The sequence below is a fragment of the Oncorhynchus kisutch genome, linkage group LG1 (assembly GCF_002021735.2).
Source record: "Oncorhynchus kisutch isolate 150728-3 linkage group LG1, Okis_V2, whole genome shotgun sequence".
NCBI classification, from domain to species: domain Eukaryota; kingdom Metazoa; phylum Chordata; class Actinopteri; order Salmoniformes; family Salmonidae; genus Oncorhynchus; species Oncorhynchus kisutch.
The window spans coordinates 35,832,406-35,859,897 of record NC_034174.2 but is presented as its reverse complement, the minus strand read 5'-3'; the positions used below and the strand labels follow the sequence as shown (position 1 = coordinate 35,859,897).

Here is a 27,492-nt window from a genome sequence, read left to right as displayed (position 1 = left end):
AGTACTCAATTTACAAGACGGTAAAGCAGATGCACATGTAAGTAGGCCTAGATTTACATTCGGAAAACCCATCATGCTATTACTTGTAGGCAATGTTAAAATATTATTTAGATGGCTGGAGACTATCCATAGACCATGTGCTGCTGAATTTTTAGTTAGTTTCAATAGTTTCTTAAATTATATGTTGTGGTTCTGTTTATGTTTTTCATTCAAAGGGGCAATCTGCCGTTCAAACAATAAAAATGATCCGAAAAAAACCTGTTTTTAACCGTTTTGAGACTATACAATGTTTGTTTACAATTACATGGTTTACAAACAATTGAGTAAAATAAGCGTATCTTTTGGGTTCTGATGGGGTATGAGGCATTTACTGTCGAATGTATATTCTTCTAAAATCAATGGTTAGGTCTATATATAATTTATTTAAAATTAAATAAATTTCATTAAATGTCCCATTTAATGTAGTATTATATAATTTAATTGTTTTTAATTGAAACAAGACGTTAATGTGTTTTCTATATTTCCTGCTCACCAGTGTCTGGTCCTATTTGGCTATGAATAAGAAATAAAGCTTCAGCGCAAAATTGGGATTCCGTTTTCCCATCGTGTGTATAAATGGTAACAACCCAGCTCCACACACGGATGCTTTGTCTTGTCTTGACACCTGTTAGATGAAGAGCCAAAGAAGACGTTTAAAACAACTGTCCAATGTAGGGTGGCTGAACGTTGCTGCTATTGCATGATTTTTCGTCGCGGTTGGACTGAGAGAGAATACGGTCAACACAATGGAAAGTAGTACACTAAATGAGCAGAACTTTTGGCCATTTAACGAATCATTGGGGAACTCAACCCTTGGCAACGGGACCATCGGGGGAAATCAAACAAACCCCCTGAAACGGAATGAGGAGGTGGCTAAAGTGGAGGTGACTGTGCTCGCCCTGGTCCTGCTCCTGGCGCTGGCGGGGAATCTGTGCGTCCTGGTGGCCATTCACACCACCAAGCACACACAGTCCCGAATGTACTACTTCATGAAACACCTCAGCATCGCGGATCTCGTTGTGGCTATATTTCAGGTCTTGCCACAACTTATCTGGGACATTACTTTCCGTTTCTATGGACCCGATATCCTGTGCAGGTTGGTGAAATACTTCCAGATCGTCGGGATGTTCGCATCTACCTATATGCTTGTTTTGATGTCTATAGACAGGTGCTTGGCGATTTGTCAGCCGCTTCGGTCTCTGCACAAGCGAAAAGACCGTTTCTACGTGATTATCTCCTGGGTCCTCAGCCTAGTGTTCAGCAGCCCACAAATGTACATTTTTTCCCTGAAGGACGTTGGCTCTGGAGTGTATGATTGTTGGGGTGACTTCGTGGAGCCCTGGGGTGCCAAAGCGTATATAACTTGGATTAGCCTTACCATCTACATCATACCAGTGGCCATCCTGAGCCTATGCTATGGACTAATAAGCTTTAAGATCTGGCAAAACTTTAGAATGAAAACCAAGAGGGAGCAGTGCATAAGCCTCACCCCGAAGACTTCGAAAGGTCTTGCGCTCGCCCGGGTGAGCAGTGTAAAGCTCATCTCCAAAGCGAAGATAACTACAGTTAAAATGACATTTGTCATAGTTCTGGCGTATATCGTTTGCTGGACTCCTTTCTTCACCGTGCAGATGTGGACGGCTTGGGATCCAACGGCGCCTCGAGAAGGTAAGTTCAAACTCCATCTCGAAAATAACCATGCAAATGATTTCTTCAGTTTGAGATTCCGTGCGTAATATGAAATACTTTATCCAGGTGGCTTCGCAATTCTAGACTGTTGCCATTAATATATCCATCTTGAAATTAAATGTCCATGTTTACTTTAAAACGCTCGGAAGGTATTCTGCCTCGGGACTTATAATGCGGTGTGCGTAATGTTAGGTGCATTTTCACCAAATAGCCATGATAATACAAATATATTTCAACAGCCTTTATCATTGACAGTCAATTGAAATTTGCACAGGTTGGACATTGCACTTTTACGCATTACATTTTGGCCAACCTGAGGAACATCAAAGGATGTATACCATTGTACCGGAAAATTAGACGCATCATATAAAGTAATATCCTACCCACATGCAGTGGATGAAATGACAAAATAAACTTATATAAATCCGCAGCCCTTCATAGGCTATGGTGTGCCTCCAGCCAACAAAAATACTATGATGCAAATGAAGCTCTGCCCACCTATAGAATGTTATGGTGACTTGTGGAGATACGGGTCGAGCGATCCGAACAAATATGTATGAAAAATATTATCTCGTTATATTCGTTTCATATAGGTCTATATAGGGCATACGCCGTCAAAATATCCTTAATTTTAGAAGTGGCCTGAATATTACAATGGTTGTCCAGAATTGTTACAGACTTTTTATGAATTCTAAAAACACCACCTCCATTTGACTCACTCGCCATAACGAACAGCAAGCGAAGCAAAGTAGGCATAGGCTACCGCCGCAAATGTCCATGCAACTAAAAATAACTTAACTCACTGAAAGCAGTCTTTCCGGACTGTAACCTCCATGGTTTGTGCACACCTCTGCATGGATGTGTTTTTGAGGCCCAACCATCTGAGCCTTCCTGCAGTGAATCATTAATCAGATTATGCGTGTGGGCTGCATGCTGAGCTCTTCTGTTGTTACCTGGGAGGCACTTCGGAGTGCAAGAGTGACAGGTAATATTGGGGCCACGCGTGTCATCTCCTCAGTCAAGCCCACGAGGGTACCACGCGCTTCAACGCAGCAGACAGCCCACCTGTGTAAATAATTTCTTAATGACCCGCTTTGTGACCACACCCTATATAGTATGGTCAGGGTTCGATACCCAGCAATCACACTTTACATACTTAGCCAGGCCTATTTACATTAGGCTATATACTGGCTTGGACTGGAGGGGGATTGAGCAATCTATGCTAAACCAAATACAGTAGATGGCCTTCTGGTTGGGGTTGGCATTTTGTTTATGTTCTATCCTTTGAAGAAGATTAATATATTACTGAAGCTGTAAACAGATTAAATGAGAGTGGTAAATCAAAATGAGACTATCCATACATTTGAAAGACACCAGAGTTACACCACAGCACTATGTATCCTGAGTGGTGCAGTGGTCTAAGGCACAGCATCTCAGTGCTAGGGGTAGCACTACAGACCCTGGTTTGATCCCAGGCTGTATCACAACCGGCTGTGATTGGGAGTCCCATAGGGCAGCGCACAATTGGCCCAGCGTCGTCCAGGTTAGGGGAGGGTTTGGCCGGAGTAGGCCGTCATTGAATATAAGAATTTGTTCTTACCTAGTTAAACGCAACTGTTCTGTGCTGTCCCCTCCTGATCCCCACAGCAGCTCTATCACATATGAGTTATATTTCCCAACATCCCAAGACAAACACCAGGAAATTGAACAAGTTGGTAAACAGTCATTATATTCCCCAAACAATTTTGCATTACACGTGTATGGAAAGTATGGAAAATAATATTCTCAGCCAAAGTTCCCATGAAGTTTGCAGGATGATCCAAGATAAGTAACTATACTTATTAAGCAATAAGGCACGAGGAGGTGTGGTATATGGCTAATATACCATGGCTAAGGGCTGTTCTTAAGTACGATGCAACGCGGAGTGCCTGGATACAGCACTTAGCCGTGGTATATTGGCCATATACCATGAACCCCCAAGGTGCCTTATTGCTATTATAAACTGGTTACCAACTAAATTAGAGCAGTAAAAATACATATTTTGTCATACTTGTGGTATACGGTCTGATATACCATGGCTGTCAGCCAATCAGCATTCAGGGCTCGAACCACCCAGTTTATAATGTAGGCTTTGTCCCTGTAATCCTGTTGGGGTGTGCCAGGTTCAAGCAGGCAGGCTGTTGTTACCTGATAGAAAATTGTGTTTATTTACAGTGCTTTTATTATCATCCTTGAACAGACATACACAGCCTGTGATCTACCAAAGACAACCTCTTAGGGGTGCAGCATCCACTGGAGACTTTTAAACCCTTCTGAGGACAACACACAATCAGTGGATTTGCCCAATTAAACAGCTTTTTTTTTTACTACATAGGTGTTGCTTTTGTCCAGGTGGGAAAGGCGGCCCATCTATAAACTGTGTCCATACCCTTGTCCATTCCTGAGTGCACAGCCTCCATTTTCCCTACGCTGACTCACCCTCTGCTCTGTGTGACGCTGACTGGCACTGACTATATTAATTGGCAGTCTGCCCAGTCCCCATGGAATCCTTTTGTCTATGGCCACTGTATGTTCTTCTCTGCATTTTACAGGATGTTTATTAAACAGACACCAAGCCTTATTGTTGTTACAGTCATTTTAAAGTACAGCATTATACATAATGATAGATGCATCTTTTATTAAAACAGGGAAGCCCTTTTCAGCTGTGCCGACTCTAACAACACACGTGATCAGAGAGAGCTAAAAGAGAGCTATTGTACCAGCTTCCATTGAAATAATAGTATGGAGCATCTGATAGCCAGGTCAGTGGTTGGCTGAGAGCCAAAATAAAATGTGAGAAAAGCAAGGCCCCTCTCTTGTACAGTCTTCTTTAGGAATTCTACTACTCAGCTGCTTTGGCATAGTAAATCCTCTGAAATAGTGTTGATATTAAACTCAGATGAACGTGCAAGTCAGGCTGTGGTCATTAGTCAGTACAGAACCTGATAGTTGAGCAGATTTACCAATGAGGGGAAGCATTTTCTGCATTCAAATTTGTGAGTTTGTGTGATTTATCATCTCCTGTGAACGACACCATGAGCTAATTGTTATTTTGATCATAATTCCTTCCTTCAAATCACATATTGGCCCCATTCTCACCCACGCTCCTTCCTTTTACAAAGCCATAAGAATGTTTAATAGTCATGATATGTGATCTGGCTATGCTGTCTGAAGACATTTAGCATATGTATTGAATGCACCGTAGCCTACACAGAACATTAATTGACATTTTGACTTCCGTTTAATGGAACCATTATTTGCTGGTAAATAATATCCAAACAAGGAAGCTCTGCATGGCACTGCCTAACAGAGTTAGATCAAATACATTTTGCGTCAGTGTTAGTCTGTGTATGTCCGTTTGACTGCTGCTTAGTACCCCTTGTGGTTTGTTAAGATCTCACTAACCACCTTTCATGCCTCAGTGAAAAGATAAATGATCTAATGCCAAGCTGCATTAATTCAAATTCCTCCCTCCCTCACAAGAGCAAGGTTATACATTTTACAGAGGAAATTTATTGAGTTATTCATTCATCTATCATACTGCCTTGTGTTCCTTTGAGATTGAAGTTGTGTAACTTTGTGGCTGAATGTTATAAAGCAATGGTTTTACAGTGTAACTACTTTATAGCTGCAGGACATCCATAATGACTTGTCATATGGTGGAGTTTACTCTTTTCTATATTACATTTTCATTTGAGTTATCTAGTAGATCAATTCCGCTTTACTTTTGCATCACTGCAACACCCCCCCACATTAATTAGAGTTAGGAAACTGTGTAGGCCCTAGGCCTATCCCCGGTCCAGACTAAGCATGTGTCCTCCCTGCTCTGACAGCCTGTTGGGGTGTGCCAGGCTCTGTAAAAGCCAGACAATAGAATGATTTACATTGTTCACATCCGGACACTTGTGCACCTATAACTCACAGCCTTAATGACTGATGAATCAATTAGCTCCAAATTACTTGGCGCGGCTGCTGTAACATTCCGCCGATTGTTCCCAGTGATTTCAATTTGAGCAACCTTCATATCAGAGCTGGAGGGCCAGCCATTAAAGATGATGCAAGCGGAACACGGGGTGGAGAGAGACGAAGGGAGAGAGATTAGCAATCAGAATAGGTTAATTGAATACAGGACATGGGCCCATTCCATTAATCTCAAACTAATTTACCATATGTCAATTCGCCGGTGTACATACAGATGGAGGATCTTCATTTGATCACCCTGTTTCAGGAGAACTCTACTGCAATGCAGGAATTGAATTTACAGTGTGTTTGAGGCTTAAAAAGGCTTATGAAGTGTGTAATTTCCATTTAGAAATTTAAGATTTGATTTTCCCTTATGAAAAATGTATCAACCCCTACAAAAATTCCCATTAATTATAATCCACATAATAATCCACATTTCCTGTTGCTGCAGGATTATTTTCCTGCTGTAGCCAACTGGCTCAAATTAATATCCTACACCTGTGGCATAAATGTCAACCTACGCATCACTGCTGTCTGTCTCCCCCGGTAGCTTTATTACCATTTCGGTTGTGAATGCTATCTGGGTGTGCCTATTGTGTTGGTGTGTATGTGTTTATGTGTGTGTGTATTTGTGTTTGTGTCAAGAACAATCCAATCAGGGATGTCATTAATGAGTAGTAGAGATAGAACGGGGTAATTAATTAGGATGAAAGTGGTTTCCTCATGTTGGTCCTCAGAAGATCCATAGGATAAGAACATATTGAGACAGGCTGGCATTTCACCACAACCATGTTTATACGATTTTAAGGTTAAATGTAGATTATTACAACATGTGAATGAGCTCAACAGAAATCAAACCATTCCATCAGATGTCATCTTAAAAAATTACCTTTATATCTTCAAACAAATGAATGTCTACCACAAAAAGGGTTGCAAACGCTGGGTACTGGAAACTTTGTAAGTTTACCAATAAACTACCAGAATTTTGGTAACTTTCAAGGATTTTATGTGGCCCTTTTGGGTACTTCAGATTATCACAGGTGTCTGTAATTATCTCTGGCCCTCTGTTTGGCATCATCACATGTAAAATATATAACATAATCAAATAAGATGATTTAGTAAAATAAATAATAGAATGACAAAGCTGTAAAACAATATCCTAAATATACAGTGCTTTCAGAAAGTATTCAGACCCGTGGACTTTTTCCACATTTTGTTATGTTACAGCCTTATTCTAAAATGTATTAAATAAATAAAAATCCTCATCAATCTACACACAATACCCCATAATGAAAAAGCGAAGTCAGGTTTTTAGAAATCTTTGCAAATGTATTCTAAATAAAAAACAGAAATACCTTATTTACATAAGTATTCAGAACCTTGGTGTGACGATCGTCGTTGGTGGAATTAGACCAAGATGCAGCGTGGGGTAGGTTAATCATATTCTTTAATGATAACCCGCAAAACAAGAAAGAGAGAACCAACAGCCTTGTAGGGCTCAACAACAACAATACAAGGACAAGATCCCACAACATAGGTGGGAAAACAAAGAAATACAACACATAGAATGCCCACCCAAATCACACCCTGACCAAACCAAATAGAGACATAAAAAGGCTCTCTAAGCTCAGGACGTGAAACTTGGCTATGAGACTCGAGCTCAGGTGCATCCTGTTTCAGTTCATCATCCTTGAGATATTTCTACAACTTGATTGGAGTCCACCCGTGGTAAATTCAGTTGACTGGACAGGATTTGGAAAGGCACACAACTGTCTATAAAAGGTCCCACAGGGGCACCAAAACATTTCTCCAGAATTGAAGTTCCCCAAGAACACATTGGCATACATCATTCTTAAATGGAAGAAGTTTGGAACAACAAAGATCTCTGGAGGGACCTTAAAATAGCTGTGCAGTGACGCTCCCCATCCAATTTGACAGAGCTTGAGAGGATCTACAGAGATGAATGGGAGAAACTCCCCAAATAGGTGTGCCAAGCTTATAGCGCCATACCCAAGAAGACTCAATGCTCTAATCGGTGCTTCAACAAAGTAATAAATGTGCAAAAAAAAAACATTTAAACCTGTTTTTGCTTTGTCATTATGGGGTATTGTATGTCGATTGATGAGGGAAAAACACACTTTTAACCATTTTAGTACAAGGCTGTATTGTAACAAAATGTGAAAAAGTGAAACGGTTCTAAATACTTTCCAAATGCACTGTAACCCTGGATCCACAATATGGCAGAGGTTGAAAAGCACTGTAACCCTGGATCCACAATATGGCAGAGGTTGAAAAGCACTGTAACCCTGGATCCACAATATGGCAGAGGTTGAAAAGCACTGTAACCCTGGATCCACAATATGGCAGAGGTTGAAAAGCACTGTAACCCTGGATCCACAATATGGCAGAGGTTGAAAAGCACTGTAACCCTGGATCCACAATATGGCAGAGGTTGAAAAGCACTGTAACCCTGGATCCACAATATGGCAGAGGTTGAAAAGCACTGTAACCCTGAATCCACAATATGGCAGAGGTTGAAAAGCACTGTAACCCTGGATCCACAATATGGCAGAGGTTGAAAAGCACTGTAACCCTGGATCCACAATATGGCAGAGGTTGAAAAGCACTGTAACCCTGGATCCACAATATGGCAGAGGTTGAAAAGCACTGTAACCCTGGATCCACAATATGGCAGAGGTTGAAAAGCACTGTAACCCTGGATCCACAATATGGCAGAGGTTGAAAAGCACTGTAACCCTGGATCCACAATATGGCAGAGGTTGAAAAGCACTGTAACCCTGGATCCACAATATGGCAGAGGTTGAAAAGCACTGTAACCCTGGATCCACAATATGGCAGAGGTTGAAAAGCACTGTAACCCTGGATCCACAATATGGCAGAGGTTGAAAAGCACTGTAACCCTGGATCCACAATATGGCAGAGGTTGAAAAGCACTGTAACCCTGGATCCACAATATGGCAGAGGTTGAAAAGCACTGTAACCCTGGATCCACAATATGGCAGAGGTTGAAAAGCACTGTAACCCTGGATCCACAATATGGCAGAGGTTGAAAAGCCATAACACATACGTTTCCTTAACAGCAGGTTATGGTCAATAATGTCAACGGCTGCACTGAAATCCAGCGGTATAGCTCCCACAATCTTCTTTTTATCAATTTCTCCAGACATTTGTGTCAGTGCAGTACATGTTGAGTCCCCTTATGTATAAGCATGCTGAAAGTCAGTCATGTTAATTTGTTGACAGAGAAATAGCATTGTATTTGGGCTTTTTCCCAACAGTTTGCTAAGAGCTGGTAGCAAGCTGATAGGTCTGACACTTTACCACTCTTGGGTAGTGGAATTACTTTGGCTTCCCTCCAGGCCTGAGGACAAGGACTTTCCTCTTGGCTCAGATTAAATATACCATCCATCTTGTTATTGCCAGGTTTGTTATTATTCATCGATAACAATAACTTTACAGAATTCAAACTTGCAATGCTTTTCTTTCGCTATTAGTTTATTTTATGCATGAGTACGACGCTTCACTATTTTAGGCCCAGTTTTCGGAAACTTTGGCTTTCCTGGATATAGCCACAATATTGTGATCACTGCATCCAATGGGTTCAGATTCAGCTTCAGAACAAAGTTCTACAGTAATAGTAAAAATGTGATCAATACATGTGGATGTTCTTGTTCCTGTAGTGTTTGTAAACACCCTGGTAGGTTGATTAATAACCTGAACCAGATTACAGGCACTGGTTACAGTGAGAAGCTTCCTCTTGAGTCGACAGCTTAATGAAAACCAGTTGACAATCAGATCCCCAAGAAAGTAGAACTCTCTGTTAACATCACATACACTATCAAGCATTTCACACATATTAGTTAGGTACTAACAATTAGCACTTGGTGGCCTATAGCAATACCCCAAAAGAAAAGGCTTTAGATGTGCAAAGTGAACACACAACCACAACTCTTCAATAACCTTCAATAACCCTCAATAACTTCAATAGTCATCAAAGTAGTTGTCAGTGAATCTCAGAAATGGCTAATATATTAATATTATCTAATGATAGCAAGTTATTGATTTCATGAACCTTTTTTATATTTTTTTCCTTTTTTATGTCTCTATTTTGGTTTGGTCAGGGGGTGGGCATTCTATGTTTTGTTCTGTGTGTTGTATTTCTATTGGTTTGGCCTGGTATGGTTCCCAATCAGAGGCAGCTGTCAATCGTTGTCTTTGATTGAGAACCATACTTAGGTAGCCTGTTCCCACCTGTTGTTTGTGGGTAGTTATTTTCTGTTTAGTGTGTGTTGCACCTGACGGAGCTGTTTCGGTTGTCTCTTTGTTGTTTGCATTTTTAGTGTTCAGTTTCTAATAAACATGACGAACACGTACCATGCTGCGCTTTGGTCCTCACCTTCTTCCACCAACATAGATTCATATGGGCTATTTTCAGCCCTTTCCTGGATAGACTATCAGAGAAAGACATAATATGGAAAACAAGCAAAATAAAACAATATATAGTACGTTCCTCTCAAGCTCTTGGCTCTTTCCAGAACAGCTACCTTGTCCTTGAACCTCAGGAACTTGACCTCAATCTTCATGTGGTCCATCCTCAGTTTCTCCGAGATCATTTCCCTCAACATTGTATTCAGACTCCGTCCAGGTCTCATGTGGAGATTCTGTAGTTCCGTCCACAACCATGATGTTCCGCCTTGATTGTCCCTCGATAATCTGATTTCAAACCAAATGTTATTTGTTGCATACACATATTTACCAGATGCTTTTGCAGGTGTAGCAAAATGCCTGTGTTCCTAGCTCCAACAGTGCAGTAGTATCTGACAATTCAAAACAATACACCCAAATCTAAATGTAAAATAATGGAATTAAGACAAGCAATGTTGGAGTGGTATTGACTACAATTGTCACGCCTTGTCACGCCTTGACCTTAGAGCCTTATGTCTCTATTTGATTTGGTCAGGGTGTGATTTGGGTGGGCATTCTATGTTCTGATTTCTATGTTTTGTGTTTCTATGTTTTGGCCGGGTATGGTTCTCAATCAGGGACAGCTGTCTATCGTTGTCTTTGATTGGGAATCATACTGAGGCAGCCTTTTTTCCTTTGTATTTTGTGGGAAGTTGTCTTTGTTAGTGGCACTGTAGCCTTCGTAAGCTTCACGGTCATTTTGTTGTTTCTTGTTTTTGTTGGCGACATTATAAATAAAGAAATATACGCCCACCACGCTGCGCTTTGGTCCACTTCTTCAGATGATCGTGACAACAATACAGTACAATATAGTATATATATATATATATATATGAAATGAGTAAAACAGTATGTAAATATTTTTAAAGCGACCAGTGATCCATTATTAAAGTGACCAGTGATTCCATGTCTATGTACATAGGCCAGCAGCCTCTAAGGTCCAGTGTTGAGTAACCCGGGTGGTTGTTGGCTAGTGACAGTGACTAAGTTCAGGGACTGGGTGGAGGCCAGCTAGTGATCACTATTTAACAGTCTGATGGTCTTGAGATAGAAGCTGTTTTTCAGTCTCTCGGTCCCAGCTTTGATGCACCTGTACTGATCTCAACTTCTGGAATAGAGCGGGGTGAACAGGCCGTGGCTCAGGTGGTTGTTGTCCTTGATGATCTTTTTGGCCTTCCTGGGACATCGGGTGTTATAGATGTCCTGGAGGGCAGGCAGTGTGCCCCCAGTGATGCGTTGGGCAGACCGCAACACCCTCTGGAGAACCCTGCTTTTGCGGGCGATGCAGTTGCTGTTCCAGGCTGTGATCTCAATGGTGCATCTGTAAAAGTTTGTGAGGCTCTTTGATGCCAAACCAAATTTCTTCAGTCTCCTAAAGGTTGAATAGGCGCTGTTGCGCCTTCTTCACCACACTGTCTGTGTGGGTGGACCATTTCAGATTGTCAGTGATGTGTACGCCGAGGATCTTGACGTTTTTCACCTTCTTCACTGCGGTCCCGTTGATGTGGATTGGGGCTTGCTCCCTCTGCTGTCTCCTGAAGTACACGATCAGCTCCAGTTGACGTTAAAGAAGAGGTTATTTTCCACCCCTCCACCAGGGCCCTCAACTCCCCCCTGTATCCTGTCTCGTAATTATAGGTATTCAGGCCAACTTGATGATTGAGTTTATGATTGAGTTTAATGTAGGAAAACTTAAATCCGTTTTACCAAATGTATATTAGCATGTTAAATGCGCAACCAGAGGGAAAAAATTCTGGACAGCCTTTACTCCACACACAGAGACGCACACAAAGCTCTCCCTCGCCCTCCATTTGGCAAATCTGACCATAATTCTGTCCTCCTGATTCCTGCTTACAAGCAAAAATGAAAGCAGGAAGCACCAGTGACTTGATCAATAAAACCTGGTCAGATGAAGCAGATGCTAAGCTACAGGACTGTTTTGCTAGCACAGACTGGAATATGTTCCGTGATTCTTCCGATGGCATTGAGGAGTACACCACATCAGTCATTGGCTTCAGCAATAAGTGCATTGATGACGTTGTCCCCACAGTGACCGTACATACATACCCCGACCAGAAGCCATGGATTACAGGCAACATCCGCACTGAGCTAAAGGCTAGAGCTGCTGCTTTCAAAGAGTGGGACTCTAAATCAAATCAAATCAAATCAAATGTATTTATATAGCCCTTCGTACATCAGCTGATATCTCAAAGTGCTGTACAGAAACCCAGCCTAAAACCCCAAACAGCAAGCAATGCAGGTGTAGAAGCACGGTGGCTAGGAAAAACTTCCTAGAAAGGCCAATACCTAGGAAGAAACCTAGAGAGGAACCAGGCTATGTGGGGTGGCCAGTCCTCTTCTGGCTGTGCCGGGTGGAGATTATAACAGAACATGGCCAAGATGTTCAAATGTTCATAAATGACCAGCATGGTCGAATAATAATAAGGCAGAACAGTTGAAACTGGAGCAGCAGCACAGTCAGGTGGAAGTTGAAACTGGAGCAGAAGCATGGCCAGGTGGACTGGGGACAGCAAGGAGTCATCATGTCAGGTAGTCCTGGGGCATGGTCCTAGGGCTCAGGTCAGTTGAAACTGGAACAGCAGCATGGCCAGGTGGACTGGGGACAGCAAGGAGTCATCATGTCAGGTAGTCCTGGGGCATGGTCCTAGGGCTCAGGTCCTCCGAGAGAGAGAAAGAAAGAGAGAAGGAGAGAATTAGAGAACGCACACTTAGATTCACACAGGACACCGAATAGGACAGGAGAAGTACTCCAGATATAACAAACTGACCCCAGCCCCCCGACACATAAACTACTGCAGCATAAATACTGGAGGCTGAGACAGGAGGGGTCAGGAGACACTGTGGCCCCATCCGAGGACACTCCCGGACAGGGCCAAACAGGAAGGATACAACCCCACCCACTTTGCCAAAGCACAGCCCCCACACCACTAGAGGGATATCTTCAACCACCAACTTACCATCCTGAGACAAGGCTGAGTATAGCCCACAAAGATCTCCGCCACGGCACAACCCAAGGGGGGGTGCCAACCCAGACAGGATGACCACAACAGTGAATCAACCCACTCAGGTGACGCACCCCCTCCAGGGACGGCATGAGAGAGCCCCAGCAAGCCAGTGACTCAGCCCCTGTAATAGGGTTAGAGGCAGAGAATCCCAGTGGAAACAGGGGAACCGGCCAGGCAGAGACAGCAAGGGCGGTTCGTTGCTCCAGAGCCTTTCCGTTCACCTTCCCACTCCTGGGCCAGACTACACTCAATCATATGACCCACTGAAGAGATGAGTCTTCAGTAAAGACTTAAAGGTTGAGACCGAGTTTGCGTCTCTGACATGGGTTTGCAGACCGTTCCATAAAAATGGAGCTCTATAGGAGAAAGCCCTGCCTCCAGCTGTTTGCTTAGAAATTCTAGGGACAATTAGGAGGCCTGCGTCTTGTGACCGTAGCATACGTGTAGGTATGTACGGCAGGACCAAATCAGAGAGATAGGTAGGAGCAAGCCCATGTAATGCTTTGTAGGTTAGCAGTAAAACCTTGAAATCAGCCCTTGCTTTGACAGGAAGCCAGTGTAGAGAGGCTAGCACTGGAGTAATATGATCAAATGTTTTGGTTCTAGTCAGGATTCTAGCAGCCGTATTTAGCACTAACTGAAGTTTATTTAGTGCTTTATCCGGGTAGCCGGAAAATAGAGCATTGCAGTAGTCTAACCTAGAAGTGACAAAAGCATGGATACATTTTTCTGCATCATTTTTGGACAGAAAGTTTCTGATTTTTGCAATGTTACGTAGATGGAAAAAAGCTGTCCTCGAAATGGTCTTGATATGTTCTTCAAAAGAGAGATCAGGGTCCAGAGTAACGCCGAGGTCCTTCACAGTTTTATTTGAGACGACTGTACAACCATTAAGATTAATTGTCAGATTCAACAGAAGATCTCTTTGTTTCTTGGGACATAGAACAAGCATCTCTGTTTTGTCCGAGTTTAATAGTAGAAAGTTTGCAGCCATCCACTTCCTTATGTCTGAAACACATGCTTCTAGCGAGGGCAATTTTGGGGCTTCACCATGTTTCATTGAAATGTACAGCTGTGTGTCATCCGCATAGCAGTGAAAGTTTACATTATGTTTTCGAATAACATCCCCAAGAGGTAAAATATATAGTGAAAACAATAGTGGTCCTAAAACGGAACCTTGAGGAACACCGAAATTTACAGTTGATTTGTCAGAGGACAAACCATTCACAGAGACAAACTGATATCTTTCCGACAGATAAGATCTAAACCAGGCCAGAACATGTCCGTGTAGACCAATTTGGGTTTCCAATCTCTCCAAAAGAATGTGGTGATCGATGGTATCAAAAGCAGCACTAAGGTCTAGGAGCACGAGGACAGATGCAGAGCCTCGGTCCGATGCCATTAAAATGTCATTTACCACCTTCACAAGTGCCGTCTCAGTGCTATGATGGGGTCTAAAACCAGACTGAAGCATTTCGTATACATTGTTTGTCTTCAGGAAGGCAGTGAGTTGCTGCACAACAAACAGCCTTCTCTAAAATTTTTGAGAGGAATGGAAGATTCGATATAGGCCGATAGTTTTTTATATTTTCTGGGTCAAGGTTTGGCTTTTTCAAGAGAGGCTTTATTACTGCCACTTTTAGTGAGTTTGGTACACATCCAGTGGATAGAGAGCCGTTATTATGTTCAACATAGGAGGGCCAAGCACAGGAAGCAGCTCTTTCAGTAGTTTAGTTGGAATAGGGTCCAGTATGCAGCTTGAAGGTTTAGAGGCCATGATTATTTTCATCATTGTGTCAAGAGATATAGTACTAAAACACTTGAGCGTCTCTCTTGATCCTAGGTCCTGGCAGAGTTGTGCAGACTCAGGACAACTGAGGTTTGGAGGAATACTATGTTTTAAAGAGGAGTCCGTAATTTGCTTTCTAATAATCATAATCTTTTCCTCAAAGAAGTTCATGAATTTATCACTGCTAAAGTGAAAGTCATCCTCTCTTGGGGAATGCTGCTTTTTAGTTAGCTTTGCGACAGTATCAAAAAGGAATTTCGGATTGTTCTTATTTTCCTCAATTAAGTTAGAAAAATAGGATGATCGAGCAGCAGTAAGGGCTCTTCGGTACTGCACGGTACCGTCCTTCCAAGCTAGTCGGAAGACTTCCAGTTTGGTGTGGCGCCATTTCCGTTCCAATTTTCTGGAAGCTTGAGAAATGCTGTATATGGCCCAGGAGGCCTGTAAACAGTAGCTATAAAAAGTGATTGAGTAGGCTGTATAGATTTCATGACTAGAAGCTCAAAAGAGGAAAATGTCATTTTCTTTTTTGTAAATTGAAATTTGCTATCGTAAATGTTAGCAACACCTCCGCCTTTGCGGGATGCACGGGAGATATGGTCACTAGTGTAGCCAGGAGGTGAGGCCTCATTTAAAACAGTAAATTCATCAGTCTTAAGCCATGTTTCAGTCAGGCCAATCACATCAAGATTATGATCAGTGATTAGTTCATTGACTATAATTGCCTTTGAAGTAAGGGATCTAACATTAAGTAGCCCTATTTTGAGATGTGAGGTATCATGATCTCTTTCAGTAATGACAGGAATGGAGGTGGTCTTTATCCTAGTGAGATTGCTAAGGCGAACACCGCCATGTTTAGTTTTGCCCAACCTAGGTCGAGGCACAGACACGGTCTCAATGGTGATAGCTGAGCTGACTACACTGACTGTGCTAGTGGCAGACTCCACTATGCTGGCAGGCTGGCTAACAGCCTGCTGCCTGGCCTGCACCCTATTTCATTGTGGAGCTAGAGGACTTAGAGCCCTGTCTATGTTGGTAGATAAGATGAGAGCACCCCTCCAGCTAGGATGGAGTCCGTCACTCCTCAGCAGGTCAGGCTTGGTCCTGTTTGTGGGTGAGTCCCAGAAAGAGGGCCAATTATCTACAAATTCTAACTTTTGGGAGGGGCAGAAAACAGTTTTCAACCAGCGATTGAGTTGTGAGACTCTGCTGTAGAGCTCATCACTCCCCCTAACTGGGAGGGGGCCAGAGACAATTACTCGATGCCGACACATCTTTCTAGCTGATATGCACGCAGAAGCTATGTTGCGCTTGGTGATCTCTGACTGTTTCATCCTAACATCGTTGGTGCCGACGTGGATAACAATATCTCTATACTCTCTACACTCGCCAGTTTTAGCTTTAGCCAGCACCATCTTCAGATTAGCCTTAACGTCGGTAGCCCTGCCCCCGGGTAAACAGTGTATGATCGCTAGATGATTCGCTTTAAGTCTAATACTGTGGGTAATGGAGTCGCCAATGACTAGAGTTTTCAATTTGTCAGAGCTAATGGTGGGAAGCTTCGGCGTCTCAGACCCCGTAACGGGAGGAGTAGAGACCAGAGAAGAATCGGCCTCTGACTCCGACCAGCTGCTTAATGGGGAAAACCGGTTGAAAGTTTCTGTCGGCTGAATGAGCGACACCGGTTGAGCGTTCCTACAGCATTTCCTTCCAGAAACCGTGAGAAAGTTGTCCGGCTGCGGGGACTGTGCCAGGGGATTTACACTACTATCTGTACTTACTGGTGGCACAGACGCTGTTTCATCCTTTCCTACACTGAAATTACCCTTGCCTAACGATTGCGTCTGAAGCTGGGCTTGCAGCACAGCTATCCTCGCCGTAAGGCGAGTACAGAGGCTGCAATTAGAAGGCATCATGTTAATGTTACTACTTAGCTTCGGCTGTTGGAGGTCCTGACGAATCGTGACCAGATAAAGCGTCCGGAGTGAAAAAGTTGAGGAAAAAATAAATAAATATATGAACGGTAATTAAAAAGTGAAAACCGTAAAGTTGTCAGGTAGCAAAACAGGTTGGCAACAAAACGCACAGCAACTCGAAAACAAGCCTGCAAGTTGTGACCGGAAATGACGGAAATGACTCAAATGAAAAAGAAGCCAAACATATGAAATTGTTGGTGGAAATGTAATTGGCTATTCTAAGCATCTAAGCTCTAACCCAGAAGCTTATAATAAATTCCGCTATCGCCTTTCGACTAACCATCAAACAGGCAAAGCGTCAATACAGGACTAAGATCGAATCGCACTACACCGGCTCTGACGCGTCAGACTACAGACTACAAAGGGAAGCACAGCCGAGAGCTGCCCAGTGACATGAGACTACCAGATGAGCTAAACTACTTCTATGCTCGTTTCGAGGCAAATAACAGTGAAACATGCATGAGCACCAGCGGTTCCGGCAAGACTGTGTGATCACGCTCTCCACAGCCAAATACCTTTAAACAGGTCAACATTCACAAGGCCGCTGGACCAGACAGATTACCAGGACGTGTACTGCGAGCATGCACTGACCAACTGGCAAGAGTCTTCACTGACATTTTCATTACCTCTCCCTGTCCGAGTCTGAAATACCAACATATTTTAAGCAGACCACCATAGTCCCTGTGCCCAAGAACACTAAGGTAAGCTGTCTAAATTACTACCGACCCAAGGCACTAACGTATGTAGCCATGAAGTGCTTTGAAAGGCTGGTCATGGCTCACATCAACATCATTATCCCAGAAACCCGAGACCCACTCCAATATGCATACCGCCCGAACAGATCCACAGATGATGCAATCTCTATTGCACTCCACAATGCCCTTTCCCACCTAGACAAAAGGAAAACCTATGTGAGAATCCTGTTCATTGACGACAGCTCAGCGTTCAACACCATAGTGCCCTCAAAGCTCATCAATAAGCTGCTCTGCCTCGGACCGCATGGCACTACAGAGGGTTCCAAGCTTCCTGCCATCCAGGACCTCTATACCAGGCGGTGTCAGAGGAAGGCTCTAAAAATGGTCAAATACTCCAGCCACCCTAGTCATAGACTGTTCGCTCTGCTGCCACAGCGGTACCTGAGCAGTACCTGAGCAGTACCTGAGCAGCTTCGACCCCCAAGCCATAAGTCTCCTGAACATCAAATCAAATGGCTTCCCAGACTATTTGCATTGACCCTCCCCCTTTTACATCGCTGCTACTCTCTGTTGTTGTCATCTATGCATAGTCACTTTAATAACTCTCCCTATATGTACATTTTACCTCAACTAACCGGTGCCACCGCACATTGACTCTGTACCGGCACCTCCCTGTATATAGTCTCGCTATTGTTATTTTACTGCTGCTCCTAAATGACTTGTTACTTTTATTTCTTATTGTTATCCATATCTTTTTAAACTGCATTGTTGGTTAGGGGCTTGTAAGTAAGCATTTCACTGTTCACCTGTTGTATTCGGCGCATGTGACTAATAAAACTTGATTTGATTTTGAAAGGTGTGCGTGGCCATACAGTTATGGGTGAACAGGCAGTACCAGGAGGGTGCTGAGCACGCACACTTGTGGGGACCCTGTGTTGAGGATCAGCGTAGTTGAGGTGTTGTTTCTTACCTTCAGCATCTGGGGTGGCCTGTCAGGAAGTCCAGGACCCAGCTTCACAGGGCGGGGTTCAGACTCAGGGCCCCGAGCTTAATGATATTCTTGGAGGGTACTATCGTATTGAACGCTGAGCTGTACTCAATGAACAGCATTCTTACATAAGTATTCCTTTTGTTCAGATGGGATAGGGCAGTGTGCAGTGCGATGGCGATTGCATCGTCTGTGGATCTATTGGGATGGTATGCAAATTGAAGTGGGTCTTGGCTGTCAGGTAGGGTGGAGGTGGTATGATCCTTAATTAGTGTCTCAAAGCACTTCATGATGACAAAAGTGAGTGCTACGGGGCAATAGTAATTTAGTTCATTTACTTTTGCTTTCCTGGATAAAGGAAAAATGGTGGACATATTGAAGTAAGTGGGGACAGCAGACTGGGATAGGGAGAGATTGAGTACAGTAGAAGTCGGTAGTTTACATACACTTAGGTTGGAGTCATTAAAACATGTTTTTCAACCACTCCACAAATTTCTTGTTAACAAACTACAGTTTTGGCAAGTCGGTTAGGACATCTACTTTGTGCATGTTCATACATTGGATTTTCCAGATCAGTCATCATTCAACAATTTTTTTGTTGAATGATTTGATTTTGTTTTGATTCTCCGTTTCTTTCAGGCAAGTGATGGAAAGGAACAGAGGCCAAAAGTCATTGAATGTTGTTTGGCTGTGTAACCCTCTGGTCACTAGCACAGGGTTCATGTTGTAATCCCAGCTTCATCTCTTCCCTTCATTCATAAAAGGCAAACGTGATCCTCTCTCTGTATCCTTACAGAGACTCGTCCACCTCTACTCATCCATGCACTGATGAAAGCACAAGTGATACTGTAGGTCAGCAGGTGTTGATGCATACAGTTGAAGTCTGGAGTTTACAGACACTTAGATTGGAGTCATTACAACTAGTTTTTCAACCAATCCACAAATTTCTTGTTAACAAACTATAGTTTTGGCAAATCGGTTAGGACATCTACTTTGTGCATGAGACAAGTTATTTTCCAAACATTGTTTACAGTCAGGTTATTTCACTTATAATTCACTGTATCACAAATCCAGTGGGTCAGAAGTTTACATACACCATGTTGACTGTGCCTTTAAACAGCTTGGACAATTCCAGAAAATTATGTCATGGCTTTCTGACATCATTTGAGTCAATTGGAGGTGTACCTGTGGATGTATTTCAAGGCCTACCTTCAAACTCAGTGCCTCTTGTCATCTTAATAAATCACCTCAGAAAAAAAAGTTATATATATATATATCTCTATAAAGTTTTTATTTTAATAATTTTATTTCACCTTTATTTAACCAGGTAGGCTAGTTGAGAACAAGTTCTCATTTACAACTGAGACCTGGCCAAGATAAAGCATAGCAGTGTAAACAACACAGAGTTACACATGGAGTAAACAATAAACAAGTCAATAACACAGTAGAAAAAAAGAGTCTATATACATTGTGTGCAAAAGGCATGAGGAGATACATAGGCCATAGGAGCGAATAATTACAATTTAGCATATTAACACTGGAGTGATAAATGATCAGATGATCATGTGCAAGTAGAGATACTGGTGTGCAAAAGAGCAGAAAAGTAAATAAATACAACAGTATGGGGATGAGGTAGGTAAATTGGGTGGGCTATTTACAGATGGACTATGTACAGCTGCAGCGATCGGTAGCAGAGAACTGGAAGGAAAGGCGGCCAAATGAGGTGTTGGCTTTAGGGATGATCAGTGAGATACACCTGCTGGAGCGCGTGCTACGGGTGGGTGTTGCCATCGTGACCAGTGAACTGAGATAAGGCGGAGCTTTACCTAGCATGGACTTGTAGATGACCTGGCGACGAATATGTAGCGAGGGCCAGCCGACTAGAGCATACAGGTCGCAGTGGTGGGTGGTATAAGGTGCTTTAGTAACAAAACGGATGGCACTGTGATAAACTGCATCTAGTTTGCTGAGTAGAGTATTGGAAGCTATTTTGTAGATGACATCGCCGAAGTCGAGGATCAGTAGGATAGTCAGTTTTACTAGGGTATGTTTGGCGGCGTGAGTGAAGGAGGCTTTGTTGCGAAATAGAAAGCCGACTAGATTTAATTTTGGATTGGAGATGTTTGATATGAGTCTGGAAGGAGAGTTTACAGTCTAGCCAGACACCTAGGTACTTATAGATGTCCACATATTCTAGGTCAGAACCATCCAGGGTGGTAATGCTAGTCGGGTGCAGGCAGCGAACGGTTGAAAAGCATGCATTTGGTTTTAAGAGCAGTTGGATGCCACGGAAGGAGTGTTGTATGGCATTGAAGCTCGTTTGGAGGTTAGATAGCACAGTGTCCAAGGAAGGGCCAGAAGTATACAGAATGGTGTCGTCTGTGTAGAGGTGGATCAGGGAATCGCCCGCAGCAAGAGCAACATCATTGATATATACAGAGAAAAGGGTCGACCTGAGAATTGAACCCTGTTGTACCCCCATAGAGACTCCCAGAGGACCGGACAACATGCTCTCCGAGTCTGGTTCATCCTTGGGAGCAATTTCCAAACGCCTGAATGTACCGCGTTCATCTGTACAAACAATAGTACGCAAGTATAAACACCATGGGACCACGCAGCCGTCATACCGCTCAGGAAGGAGACGCGTTCTGTCTCCTAGAGATGAACATACTTTGGTGAGAAAAGTGCAAACCAATCCTAGAACAGCAAATGCCCTTGTGAAGATGCTGGAGGAAACGGGTACAAAAGTATCTATATCCACAGTTAAACAAGTCCTATATCGACATAACCTGAAAGGCCGCTCAGCATGGAAGAAGCCACTGCTCCAAAACCGCCATAAAAAACAGACTACGTGGGGACAAAGATTGTACTTTTGGGAGAAATGTCCTCTGGTCTGATGAAACAAAAATAGAACTGTTTGACCATAATGACCATCGTTATGTTTGGAGGAAATAGGGGGAGGCTTGCAAGCTGAAGAACACCATCTCAACCGTGAGGCACAGGGGTGACAGCATCATGTTGTGCGGGTGCTGTGCTGCAGGAGGGACTGGTACACTTCACAAAATAGATGGCATCATGAGGGAGGACAATTATGTGAATGTATTGAAGCAACATCTTAAGACATCAGTCAGGAAGTTAAAACTTGTTCTCAAATGGGTCTGGACAATGACCACAAGCATACTTCCAAAGTTGTGGCAAATTGTCTTAAGGACAACTAAGTCAAGGTATTGGAGTGGCCATCACAAAGCCCTGACCTCAATCCTATAGAACATTTGTGGGCAGAACTGAAAAAGTGTGTGCAAGCAAGGAGGCCTACAAACCTGACTCAGTTACACCAGCTCTGTCAGGAGGAATGGGCCAAAATTCACACAATTTATTGTGGGAAGCTTGTGGATCGCTGCCCGAAACATTTGACCCAAGTTCAACAATTGAAAGGCAATTCTACCAAATACTAATTGAGCGTATATAAACTTCTAACCCACTGGGAATGTGATGAAAGAAATAAAAACTGAAATAAATCATTCTTTCTACTATTATTCTGACATTTCACAATCTTCAAATAAAGTGGTGATCCTAACTGGCCTAAGACAGGGAATTTTTTCTAGAGAGAGATGTTTGTTTCTGTCGGCGCGATGTGTGAAGAAAACAGGTCACTGTACCGACTCCGATAGCGTGTCTCGAGTGAGCCACGTTTTCGTGAAACAAAGAACTTTACAATCTCTGATGTCTCTCTGGAAGGCAACCATTGCTTGGATTTTGTCTAGCTTGTTGTCAAGAGCTTGGACGTTGATGAGTTGTAAACTCGGGAGCGGTGTGCGATGTTCCCGTCTACGGAGCCTGACCAGAAGACCGCTTCTTCTGCCCCCTCTGCGGCGCCGTTGTTTTGGGTCGCCGGCTGGGATCCGATCCATTGTCCTGTGTGTTAGACCAAATAGAGGATCCGCTTCTAAAAAGTTGTATTCCTGGTCGTAATGTTTGTAAGTTGACGTTGCTCTTATATCCAATAGTTCCTCCCGGCTGTATGTAAGAAAACTTAAGATTTCCTGGGGTAACAATGTATGAATTAATACCTAAAAAAACAAAATACTGCATAGTTTCCATGAGAACGCGAAGCGATGCGGCCATCTCTGTCAGCGCCGGAACTTCAATGGGCCGATTCCTGCTGAGACTCAGGGCACTCGGCTGAGAGTCAGACTCAGCCGATGTCGTGTGCCCCGAATCTGTGCCGCCTTCGGCAGTATTACTGGTATGCGGGGATTGAGCTCGGGCCGATTCTGTTGTGAGTTATTTGGCCCAAATGTATTACTTGGGGCTTGGGCCGATTGTGGCTACTCTCTGGCAGATGATTACACGAGCTGCTTTATATAATTAAGGTTTCATTGTTATTTTTTTCCATATTTCTCATTGTTTCTCTGATCAAATAATGTCATTTATATTTTTATTAAATTCTTTAAGAGTCCTGTTTAAGTAGGATTTTAGTATTTTAATACTTTGTGCAAGGCAATTGATAAGCATTAAAAACTTTGTGGATGGGGCCTCCCGAGTGGCGCAGAGGTCTAAGGCACTGCATCGCTGAGCAAACTGCATTGTTACAGATGCTGGTTCGATACCCGTGCCGGCTGCGACTGGGAGACCCATAAGGTGACGCACAATTGGCCCAGCGTCGTCCTGGTTAGGGGAGGGTTTGGCCGGCCGGGATGTTCACTCCTGTGGCGGACCAGGCGCATGCACGCTGACACGGTCACCCGGTGTATGGTCTTTCCTCCGACACATTGATGCGGCTGGCTTCCCGGGTTAAGCATGCATTATGTCAAGAAGCAGTGTGGCTTAGCGGGGTTGTGTTTTGGGTGACGCACAGCTCTCGACCTTCCCCTCTCCCGAGTCCGTACGGGAGTTGCAGAGACAAGACAATTGGATATGACGAAAAGGGGGTAAAAAATAAAGAAAGAAAATTATTCTTAAAAATGGTGGATTATTTAACTAGGCAAGTCAGTTAAGAACAAATTCTAATTTACAATGACGGCCTACACCGATCAAACCCGGACGACGCTGGGCCAATTGTGCACCTGGATTCGATCCAGGGTGTCTGTAGTGACGCCTCAAGCACTGAGATGCAGTGCCTTAGACCGCTGTGCCACTCGGGAGCCCATGGATGGGTATAATTTGTATGTATAAAATGTATAATAGTCCAATTTAAAATGACTAAAACAGGTAATTTTGTATACATTTATTTCAAATGTCATTGGGCCGCTTCTGGGGGGATTCTGGTAAGATGCTGGCAAAGTCGGCTGAATTCCAGTAGGGAATGATTCGGGCTGATTCTGGGCAGTCATTCATTTTGATTCCGGCCGAGTCCAACACCCGATTTCGGGCCGATTCAATCAGTTCCGGGCCCCCGGAAAAGAGGGACGCTTTTGGGCCGATTCCCCATTGCTAGCTGGGTACTAAGAAACGTTTCACTTTCCAAAACAACAAACAGAGCTCTCCCTCATTGAACAGGATTTCTGATTACCTCTAGTGCATTTTCTGATTAGATTAAATCCCACCCAGAGAGTGTGTGTCAGCTGTTGGTAGCCAAGCTCTGACTGTGTTTAGGCTCTGTGGAACAGGAGAGAGTAGTTGTTGGGTTAGTAGTTGTGAAGGGGAAGGGAATACCTAGTCAGTTGCACAACTTAATGCTGTCAACTGAAATGTGTCTCCCGCATTTAAACCAACCCCTTTGCATCAGAGAGGTGCGGTGGTCTGCCTTAATCGACATCCACATCATCGGTGCAGTTGTTGGGCGGTAACTGTCTTGCTCAAGGGCAGAACGACAGATTTTTTCCACCTTGTCGGCTTGTGGATTTGGACCAGCAACCTTTTGTTACTGGCCCAACACTCTTAACTGCTAGGCTACCTGCCGCCCTGTGGTCAGCAGTTATATGGTTGTGGTCAGTAGTTGTGTGGTTCAGTAGTTGTGGTTGAGTGGTTGAGTATTTTTGTGGTCAATAGTTGTGGTCAGTCGTTTTGGTAAGTAGCTGTGTGGTTCAGTAGTTGTGGTCAGTAGTTGAGAAGTAGACAAAGAATTCATAAGCTCTAACTTTTTGTCTACATTGTTGGCAAAGTGGTAGCTGATTTGTGTCAAAACTTCCATTGCTGCATTTACAGTGAATGGAATGTTGGAGGTGATGACGTCACAATGGGGCCTTTTATAATGTTGAGGAAATCCCATTAAAGTGGATGAAAATGGACAAAAAAATACTAAAAGCTTAATCATTTTTAAAGAATAAAAGATATCAAAAACTTGTATACAAGCACATCGATCTGCACGTTTTAAAGTTTGAATGACGTTTCTTGCTTAGAAGAAGAAGTATGACGAAGATTTAAAATGGGACGTTTGCTTTGCAAGTCCCACTAATTACCAAAGTTAGATTGCCATAGATTACCAGTTAATTAACAAAATGACTGAAGATTTGGGTAACTTTGGTAAATTAGCTTTGTAATCCTAACTACAAAACACTAGAACACACTTCTAGCACCAGTTGTCAATTTGCAATCATGTGTGATTGATGTATCAGTAAAAAATGTAATGTGTGTGTTTGTCTTGTTTCCCCAGCCATGCCCTTCATCATCTCCATGCTGCTGGCCAGTCTGAACAGCTGCTGTAACCCATGGATCTACATGTGCTTCGCAGGCCACTTGTTCTCAGACCTGAGGCAGAACTTCCTGTGCTGCTCGGCCCGCTATCTCAAGTCCTCCCAATGCCACTGCGAGCGTGACCATGACTCCAGCCGCAAGAGTAACTCCTCCACCTACGTCATCAAGAGCACCAGCAGCCAGAGGAGCATCACACAGACCTCCACCACATGAGACGCCCCGCAGGTCTCCTCCGCAGGTCCCCCCCCCCCCCGCAGGTCAGAACTGTGAATCCCGCTTCCCAAACCTTCACCGCCGCCCCAAACCCAGACTTGTCCTTCCCCTTCTCTTGTCCCGCTCCAGGGGAGACTCATCTAATACTATTGCACTGCTTTTTTTTGTGTATCAGACACAGTTGGTCAAGAATAGAATGAACAATTGATTGTTGTACAGATGAAGCAGATTTATTTGGTGACATTTTGTTGAATGTCTCCTCTCACAGCCAAATGTCCTGTCGCAGATCAGAGTGAGTCATCCATTGATTGTGTTTTCAGACTGATGGATTTACGTATTTGGTCTGCGGAGGAGGACAGTAGGTGGTGAATGGAAAATGAAGGACTGACTGTCTGCCACTCCAAACCAAGGAAAGGAGAGGAGAGAGCTGTGTTCTCCTCACCATGGACTTAAAGGCGATTAACATGCCTAAGACTCTGTGTCAAAAAGTTCTGTAATAGTGGTTTGGGTTGTGAATACTGACCAATCCAGAGGGACATTTTAACTTTGTCAACCTGAAGGTTAAGCTACTCTCCTGTTGCTTATGTCTTGCTGCATCGCACCATGTATTAGTTCACACACAGTACGTTTCAACTATCCAGTTTGTGAAATGTCCTGGCTTTATGACAATGGTGATATCTGTCAAGTTGTTAAAGCAGCAATCAGCAGTTGAAACAATGACAAAGAGTTCTGCCTGCCCCTGTTTCGGTAAAAAGCTGAAATGTAACCACTCTCAAATTCATAGACAGCTATGGAAACACGGACTGACCATCCATGATATCAAAAGTATAATTTGAGGCTATAAAGTGTTTGTTTACAATTACTTTGTTTCCAAACATTGGAGTGAAACAAGCTTATATTTTGGGTTCTGATTGTGTACGACAGTTGATTTAAGCTTGAGTCTTTTATAATTATATTCTTTAAGAATCAATGTGTACATATCATTAATTTATAAGTCCAAAAATGGATGTAGCAACTGCAGATTGCCCCTTTAAGGTTAACTTACTTATTCTTACAGAAAGCAACTCAACAAACTAGCCACCATTTCCCCCTAGGATGAACACACACGTCCAAATGTACTTCTATGAAAATTGTGGTGTATTTTGGCACGCATTTGTTTTTCTACATAATTACTCTGTCTGTACTTTTTGAGTGTTAGGCTGGCGTCTTCTATGTTGCTAAATATGATTGAGAAATGGATTGCACACACTCAGAACACTCCGAATTGGGGGAGAAACCTCATTGTATTCAATGTATTTTAGAAACTATTGCATAAAGAGGGTGACCTGCCTTAATATTGAATCTACCTGACACACCGTTCCTTGAAAACATCAAAAATGTCAGTATCAAAAGGCAGAAGTTGGCTTCTCCTTTTACTGTAAATGTTTTGGTTTTCAACTTATGGCTACTGAACATTAAGGCTACTGAACATTTTGTAGAAAACATAATTGTCTTATTTGTATTTAGAGTGTTGTATTTTGGAAAAGTATCTCTTATTTATTTGAAATAAATTATATGTGTTCTATCAAGTGAGTCTGAATTTATTTTTTTGCATCAAATGGAGTTGAGGCTCATGTTGAGAGGCTGATTCATGCACATATATTTCTTAGAAAGAAGGAGACAAAGCAATTCTACTTTTCTTGGTATGGTTTTCAGTATTTTCAATCACAACCTGGCATGTCAGGATCCAGACCGGTGGTTCGCAATTGGCTTTTCTATCCCTACCTTCCAATGAGCAGAACTGTTCTTGGTTCCACCTGGTGACAAAACGAAGGAATGACAGGGCTATGGAGACCTGAACAGGGGTACGCACTTGGCTGAATTGTAGGACCTGCGACTAGAACATTCCACTTGTAATTTTAAAACCTGGGTCTCCTTTTTTCCTAATATTCTTACAGTTTGTACACCCACACAG

At 43.1% G+C, this 27,492-nt stretch overlaps 1 protein-coding gene across 1 annotated transcript; it reads left to right on the top strand.

Moving 5' to 3' along the window:
• Positions 1-27,106, top strand: LOC109903631 (isotocin receptor). Its single transcript, XM_020500499.2, has 2 exons — positions 1-1,707; positions 25,285-27,106. Exons 1-2 carry the CDS (start codon positions 786-788, stop codon positions 25,536-25,538), a joined length of 1,176 nt encoding a protein of 391 aa, XP_020356088.1. The 5' UTR covers positions 1-785; the 3' UTR covers positions 25,539-27,106.
• Positions 27,107-27,492: the final 386 nt, after the last annotated feature.